Consider the following 8,522-nt stretch of genomic DNA (forward strand, 5'->3'; position numbering starts at 1 on the left):
AGAGTACAGAAGAGTTGCAGACTGATTGGCTATTCGCGTGGTTTACAACCAATTGACTTTCAACTTTTCTCTGAGAGCAGGGTTTTCGCGTACGTTTTTCTCTCGAATGAATTCAAGAATAGAGCGCCAGGTCCCGAAAGCTACTCCGGCCCACGGATTTTAATAGATTACAGTAGAGATAATCTCTGCGGTCCGTATGGCTCGCGGACGCAGGCTATCATAGACTCGTTTATTTGTAATGCCGGGGCGCGAGGTGCAGGAAGATAACAAACACGAGTGGCGCGCGATAAGCGTTCAGGTTTCGAGTGGATCACCGGCGCACCGCGGCGAGTGCTTTAAAGTCGGATGGGTATAAAATTGAACAGCTGTTTCCCGCGCGTCATCTCGCTCATCTCGCTTCCCGTTGCAAGAGGGGGGTGCGAGTGTCTCTCAACTTGCTGCTCGCTGCGACGAGAGTTGCACCACCTTCTCTTTCCTCGGGGGAACGAAAACAAGATAAGGATATCAGTTCTGCCCGCGTCGAGTTAGAAAACGATTAGCGATATTTCGCTTCTCGTGTTCCGCGCAGGAAAGGAAGACAGTCCCGGGAAGTAAACTCTAGTTTCGACGTAAACCGGTTTTCGAGCGATTCCTCAGCTTGCCGGCCCGCGATGAGATAATACACAGCTCGCTAGATTTTTCCTGTAAAATAATCCCGCATCCCAGGTTGCAAGCATTTTCATCTCGATCTCGCGAGCTGTATGTTGTTTTCGCACGAAGCTTATGTAATTGATAATAAAACTCTGCGAAACTATCAGCGTTGGATAACTCGAGATTAAAATTTATGATAAAAAAAACTGCTTATCCACAGATATCTAATCTTCATAGTAACTCTGGTGGTGTATCAAATCCAAGTAGTAAACCCTTTTTTTTTATTCGATGAAGTAGCGATTATCGTGTAAACATTTCATTGGCAATTGTCGTATTAGAGATACATAAACAATTTCTCTCTCATGTAATGCTAAATGTATAGTTTAAATATTACGCACTGAAAAAAAAACCCAATTTTCGCTACCATGGCTGATAACGATTTGCTAAAAATATTTTGCTGCTACAACTATAAATTTCTTAAGCACAGAAAACGGTTTGCACCTAATACGATAGGCATAGTAGCCAAATATTTAGCTGTCACAACTAAATATCGGCTGTCCATATTTTACAACTGAAACTTAATTGCCACATGCAGCTACGGCAGCTCAATTTCTTTTCCCGTGCGGCATTACTGACGGACTATTAATATTTTTACTTATCGTAATAAAACGCGCCGCGTTTCCTTTCCTACTCCGACTCCAAAAACGAATGTCAGATTTAACTTAACCGCCGGTTTTGTTTACTGCTTTTGCCTCGATTTTGTCGGGTGCTAAAGTAGGTACCGTTGAGGTTTCCAGTGATCTCGCGTTTCAAACGATATATTACCCTCTTTCTTCCTGATTTTATAATCATAGAACTTGGTGGTGTAATCTTATCTCGAAAAAAAACATCTCAGAAAAACATAGAATTAGGTTCAATTTAAAAATGACATGAAAGCCAGCGAAAGTACAGGGATTCCACCTGGTGTACAGAGTAACCCATCAATTTTAATCAGCGCCACATTCATCCGGCAATCTTAATCGCGTCTCTGAAAGTGACGTCATACCACGCCATCTGACTTGTCATTCCTCGTGAATGTATAATGATGAAAAAATTACGGTCGTACGAACTATTTTATGGCGATAGCGCGCGTGCTGCGCGGTGCAGTATTGATGACCCCTGCCCCCGCGTCACGTGACAAAAATCTCTAATGAATGTTTAATACACCAGTGGACGTAACGCAGGAATGTATGTCAGCGATACGAAACGAGAGCGGAATTAACAACTCGCGATTAGCGCCCATTACGCACGCATGACAAATTATCTTTAAATAGCAATTACACTCGCGAGCGAACAGAGTAAATTGTTAACATTTATCATTTGAATGAAATCCTAAACTAATTTCGCGGAGTGTTTACACCCAGAAAAGAAGTTTCTTCGAAATCAAACAAATTTTCTTAGAATTTCGACATCACTGGACTTTTATTTAATTTCAAAGAAATGACAATTCTTTAACTAATTTTTTTTTTATCACGAGTGGAATTTCTGAGAGAATCATCTATTTCTTCAAGTCTAGCAAATGTTTTAGTAGACGTAAATAAAAATGTTGTCGATTCAAAGAAAGATGTCAACGAATCTCATTTGTTTGACCTAAATAAATCTTTTTTTCCGGGTGTGTATTCTCAATGTACCTTTCTCCATTTGCGCAGAACCACGAAGAGAGGCGGGCGTACCGGTCCAGATTTTGTCTTACTTTCACGATACCCCCGCCCTTGAAAATGTATCGATTTCGCGGTCCAAAGTTCGCGGTGTCTCGCGACGCGGGTATTTTCAGCCTAACGCGGGGGGGCAGTGCGTCAGACGCACCACGCGTGGGCGTGCGTGTGATCTTAAGACGCGACACCATTTGCGGGGTACAAACTCCACCAGGCGTGTGTCCACTCCTGTTCCTGGTATCACTCGAATTCACGCCAAGTCGTGGGCAGCATTCCAAAGTGGGATAATACTGCGCTATGGGTTACCTACTCTATTTTCGTTCTTTTAGGTTTCTCCCGGAGTGACCTTAATGTCGCCAATGGCAGTGACCGAAGTCGGCGGATGTAGGCTCTCTCCAAATGCGCGGCACGCCTGCGACCTCGACCCAGTGCGAAGCGAAGGGCGCGCGCACGTGCCTTGAACGTGGATCCTATCTGCATACGAGTCCTTCGGCGGAGACGCGCGGTTGGACGTTCATCTGTCGTTAGCTCGGACGCCTTGGATGGAACTTTGATTCGCGCCATTCGCGTTAAAATTAGGCTGATGGCAGAGAATGATCCGTAACGTCTCTCTCATGTTTATTTCTACCACAGCAGATTGACTGTGACCTCAGTTTAATTTACTCTTTGTCTTTTCCTAGTTTCAGGAAGTGGAAGAAGATAGAAAGTAAGTTAAACCGGGATTAATCCGCATTGGTAGAAATGGGTACGACTCTGATTTTCACTAACGTTTGTTTAACTTGAATCTTACTTTAATCCGTCCTTTGTCTCTTTCTAACCGTCCCCTTAGAAAGAGACAAAGGAGGAATTAAACTAAGATCAAAGTTAAACGATGTTGGCGAAAACCGAGATTTGCCGTATAGACTAGGCAGAGAAAAGAACTTTCGTCGTGAAAGGCTATTGTATACGACTTAGCTTCTCCTCTGCCTTGCCTCACGTCTACGAAATATATGCACGGCTACACTAAAGCTGGAAACACATGAAAAAACTTCAGCAGTAAAACTTCAGACTTAATAAGTTCAACCAACGTCCAGCATCGCTTAAGTTTTAAATTGGCTGCTTACGCTCTAACTTCTCTTAAGTTTTAAATTTTACCTACGTCTTGCTTAAGTTTTTTTTTCAGTGCGTTCAGGTCTTAAGACAGACTTAGGCCCGGTTTCACCAACGTGAAACTCCGCTCGACTTTAAGCTTAGCTTAATCCGTTCTTTGTCTCTTTCCAATAACTCCAGAACGAGACAAACATGAATTGAGCTAAGATTAAAGTGAAGCAACGTTTGGTGAAACCGGGCCTTAAGAGTTCACGGGTCATTCTCTGCCGTCAGCCTTGAACCCGTATCGGACTACGGATTGATATTGAGATTGAAATTTGACCAATTTCAATCTAATCCCAATCTCAATCCGTAGTCTGATACGGGCTTTAAATGGATCCTCCGGTGCACGTGCAAACGGGCTTTCGGCGCACTCTCCGTGCAGGAAAAACGACAAACGCAGGTGCGGTAAGATGTTGACGCATCTGTATAATTGTCCGCCGATCGAGATTACGAGGCACATTCGACGCGCTCGCGTCAACAGAGGATAAAAGTTTTTCTCGAGAGTCTACGAGCTTCGTACACGTGGGGGCATTTTGTACAACACGGCAGTTTTCAATATACGTGTTCAAATCGCATGTTTCCGCTTGCTGTGTATTAATCATCCTCTTGCCGCTATACATTAATCAATAGAACACGTCAGAGATCAATAGACCGCGAGGGTGACGATGTGCACGTGGCATTTGTATTAAGTTCTAATAGACCGCGTCGGAGCACAGGATACATTTGGACACGTCTGCGACGTTTATTCGACGTTTACTGACGTCCGGCGACGTTTTCGGCGACCGCTTAGACAAACGCGACGTACTCGTGCATTGAGAGCAGGAAGTCGCAAGGTGAATGACCTCGGCGTAAACCTCACACTTTCCCCATGGCTCCAAAACACTTCTCTCCTCGTCAGCAAACTCTATACCTGCTATCGTGTTGAGACAAGAGACAGAGTCAGACGGACAAGTGGTTATACCATCTCTCTTCTCAGTTTTAATTGATGAACGATTTTTGATCTCACTTATACAGGGTGTCCCATTTTAACTTGGACAGTAAAATATCCCTTTCCAACTCTTAGAACTAGAAAAAGGTCGAAAGAAAGTTGAACCGAGATTAAAGTTGATCTACATTGATAGAAATGCACATAAATGTTGCCCTGTCCCTTCGAGAAATATCTCCGATTTTCAAATCGGCTTCTGCTGAGAGCTCGCTTTGTTCTTTTTTGTTAGCAACCGATTTTTATTCATCGACTTTATCTGTATTCTCGATATAAATCCGCTTGCGGACGCTTTTTTCTACGGTAACGACGCATCCTCGATCACGTGAATGTTTATGTCGCTATAAAATGTACAAATATCGCCGAGTGCTTCGCTGACGTGACGAAGAAAAGCGCGCTCGGAGAGAATTGCATCACGAGCGTGTTCGTTATCATTCCTTATCGACGAGAACCGCGCAATAAATCTCCTTTTGTGTAGGAAAAAAAAAGAGAAGAGAAAACGGACGACACACGTGCCCTCAGTCGCGAGATTCGAGGAGCCCAGTGTAAGAATGCGCGCGCCGAGACATCATGAATTTCTCATCGAATTCGCACGTGTGCCAGGCGTGCGTGCTACGGGAAGCGGAGTAGTATAGTATAATAACGTCGCTGTTATTTAACGCGTAAAATGCAGTGACGCACCACGTCGCGCGTCGCGAGACGCTCACCAAGGGGGCACCAAGGTCTCCGAGGGGGGCCGAAACGTAGAAACCATGCAAGGTCTCATTCGAGAAGATAGATAACGTTTCGACAATTGAACATCGGTATATTTCATTCCCGTCGTTTGAAAATAATATCACCGCTCGTTAGATTGAGCATTAGAAATTATATTTAAGAACATTCAACGTTGGGAATAATTTGCGGAAAGTCTTTTACATGTCGAGTGTCACGAACGTTTCGCTAAATTATCGAAGTTCGGGATACTTTATTCCCGTCGTGTGAAAATAATATCATCGCTCGTTAGATTGCGCATTAGAAATTATACTTGAGGATATTTAACGCGTAGAAAATAATTTGCGGAAAATCTTTTGCATGTCGAGTATCATGAATGTTTCGTTAAATTATCGAAAATTAAATACTTTATTCCCGTCGTTTGAAAAGAATATCACCGCTCGTTAGATTGCGCATTAGAAATTATACTTAAGGACATTTAATATAGAAAATAATTTGCGGAAAATCTTTTAGATGTCGAGTATCATGAATGTTTCGTTAAAATATTGAAAATTGAATACTTTATTCCCGTCGTTTAAAAATGATATCATCGCTCGTTAGATTGCGCATTAGAAATTATACTTAAGGACATTTAATATAGAAAATAATTTGCGGAAAATCTTTTGCATGTCGAGTGTCATGAATGTTTCCTTTAAATTGTCGAAAATTGAATACTTTATTCCCGTCGTTTGAAAATAATATCACCGCTCGTTAGATTGCGCATTAGAAATTATACTCAAGGACAATTAGCGTAGAAAATAATTTGCGAAAAGTCTGCTGTATATCGAGCGCCGTGAGTCGCACGTACATTCTTATATTTATCTCAAAGAAAGGGAGACCAACTAAATAACTCGATCGTGTATACTTCCATTTTCGACTTCGTACTCGTGGATAATGCGACCTTAGACAAAATGATTAGCAGCCTCATAATCATTATACCGTATTGAATTTAACACCAGCAAGATGTTTCTTGTTCAAAAGTCGTTTGCTGCGCAAAAGCAACGAATCCAGTCAACAAATTTTTAACAACAGAAATCTTCCTGGTACATACAATATAATTGCGAGAGTGTTTAATAATTTTCCAAGGCTGTAATGCTGCAACAAACGCGAGGCTTGTTTTACTCCAATTATCGCGGTATCGTTTAACATATCATATATTATTATGCAACTTAGCATCGTGCAAGGTTGCAGCGTAAACCCGCGAGAGAAAGCTGTCGGGTCGCGATTGTTTCATCCACGAAAATTGCGAGTGAGCGCCCATGCGGCGCCAAAGCTTTCAGAAACATTTCAGAAAACACTGTTGCAATGTTGCAATGTTTCTGAAAGCTTCGGTGCTGCATGGGCGAAAAATTAAGTAATAGCTTCATCGTTCAACCTGCTCCCACGGACCAGAAACGTGGGCCAATACGCGCGGCACCGCGCCGAGAAGCGCGTGCTCGATTTCCGGCGCGATATATAGAAATCCGAGGTGTATTCCGAGCGGAATGATTCGCCGCTGAGGAGAGTGAACCGGCGCGCGGAGCACCGCTGCCGAAAGCGCAGCGGGCCGCGTCGCGTCGGCCGTAACGACTCGCGGAGGCATTAACTCTCAAGCCCCGTCAATCGCGCTTGATCGACGTAACGAGCGACGCGCGGCCGGCCGAACCGTAACGCGCGATTAAAGAAAGAAGAAGAAAAACGCCACGGCACGCGACGCGAGGCTCCGCAGGCTTCGAAGCCTCGCGGCTCGCACGCTCGCCGTCGCGGAGGCGGCGGGGTCGCGGGCAAGGGCGAGGACTCACCGAAATCGATGAACTGTTTTATCGAGAGCGGCGAGGGGTTGAATTGCGAGTAGAAGTCCAACATCTTGCCGATGTTGTTGAGGCAGTTCCGTGTGAGCTTCATCCTGCGGCGGCTCGTTGACGTTACACATTAAAACCCGGCGCGATCGGTCCGCTCGGTTCGCCGCGCGTGTGTCTGGCGAGAGAGAGAGAGAGAGAGAGAGAGGGAGGGAGGCGGGGAGGAGGAGGGTGAGGAGAGAAGGCAACTTCAGCCCGCCGAACTGACCGCTTCTTGCTCGCGCCCGCGAAGGAACCGGACGAGAGGAGCGTCGCGCGCGTTTCTCTATCTCCCCGACGCGATGCCGAGTGGACGCGCGCGAGACAGCGACCGCCGACGTCAGGCACGACCGTGAGAAATTCACCGCGACGTGTGCTGAGAGCACCGCGGAGCGCGGTACAGTATATGCGGGAGCCGCGCCGGGCCGCGCATGCGCGCCGCCGCTCGATCGCGGTGCGGCACGGGAGTCGACGTAACGGGGCGGGGGGGGGGGGAGGAGCGAGCGGTCGCGCGCGCGAACATTTGATTCTTACCGCGGCGAGCGCCGATCCGCACGCTCGCAATCGCGACGGAGATACGCGCGCTCGCGTGCGACTCGCGTCCGAATACTTTAACGCGCCCGAGAGTTTTTCAAACACTCCGCCGCGACGGCGATCCAGGTTCCGGCGTCGTGGACGCAGGCCTCAGCTCCGGTTACCCCTGGTCCACAATCTTGCTTTAAGTAAGTTGTAAGCCTTAAGCCGTAAGAAATTAACCAATCGCAGGCATTTATTCCCCTCACTCTCACCTGTGATTGGTTAATTTCTTACGGCTTAAGGCTTACAACTTACTTAAAGCAAGATTGTGGACCAGGGGTTAGAGACCCTGGGCGTTTATAATACGAAGAAGCACTCGGAGTTGGGTTTGGGTCGGACATGCGTACGCCTCTCAATGATTCATGTAATTCATGTTTCGCCCGAATTGTCTCTAATAGCGGCCCGGGTAAAGGCCTTCACACATAAAATTCCGCAAGGACGTAAAACGTAAGCATAAGAAAATCGACCAATCACAGTCGAGAACGTAAGGCAATGACGCAAGCAGTAGCAAATCCAACCTGTTGATTTTCTTACGCTTACGTTTTACGTCCTTACGGAATTTTATGTGTGAAGGCCTTAACTCCGGGTCTGGGCAGACTGGTTCAAATTGGTTTCCTGCGTAAAGCCCTGTGTCCACGATCCAAGAACTGTGTCCAAGTTCTAGTTTCGAGAAATGCGTAGCCAATCAGCTTGCAGCTATTCCATACAAGCTGCATGTTGATTGGCTGCGCATTTCTCGAAACTAGAGCTTTGACACAGTTCTTGGATCGTGGACACAAGGCTTAAGGAAATGCGTGAGGTAATATTATCTAACCCTGGCTGAGGTAATACTTTTTGCAATAAATTTTCTGTATTATTAAAATTGCCAGATACGAATAAATATCACTGATGTTTATAAAACATTGTCTTAAGGCTGTCTTAAGAGTATAAAGGCCAATGTCC

General features: G+C 45.5%; 1 protein-coding gene across 2 annotated transcripts in view; it reads right to left on the reverse strand.

Moving 5' to 3' along the window:
* Positions 1-7,403, reverse strand: part of LOC105567175 (pyruvate dehydrogenase (acetyl-transferring) kinase, mitochondrial) — a 19,374-nt gene extending 11,971 nt beyond the window's left edge. Inside the window, exon 1 of one of the 2 annotated variants that reach the window (XM_012021804.1) lies at positions 6,969-7,403. In XM_012021804.1, the coding sequence (XP_011877194.1) occupies positions 6,969-7,071 (103 nt within the window). In that variant the 5' untranslated portion in view covers positions 7,072-7,403. The remainder of the gene's footprint in view (positions 1-6,968) is intronic. The other variant, XM_012021803.1, reaches the window with a different exon arrangement.
* Between the last annotated feature and the right edge of the window lie 1,119 nt (positions 7,404-8,522).

Source organism: Vollenhovia emeryi, unplaced genomic scaffold (assembly GCF_000949405.1).
Source record: "Vollenhovia emeryi isolate VEMERY1.0 unplaced genomic scaffold, V.emery_V1.0 DF939140.1, whole genome shotgun sequence".
In the NCBI taxonomy this organism is placed as follows: domain Eukaryota; kingdom Metazoa; phylum Arthropoda; class Insecta; order Hymenoptera; family Formicidae; genus Vollenhovia; species Vollenhovia emeryi.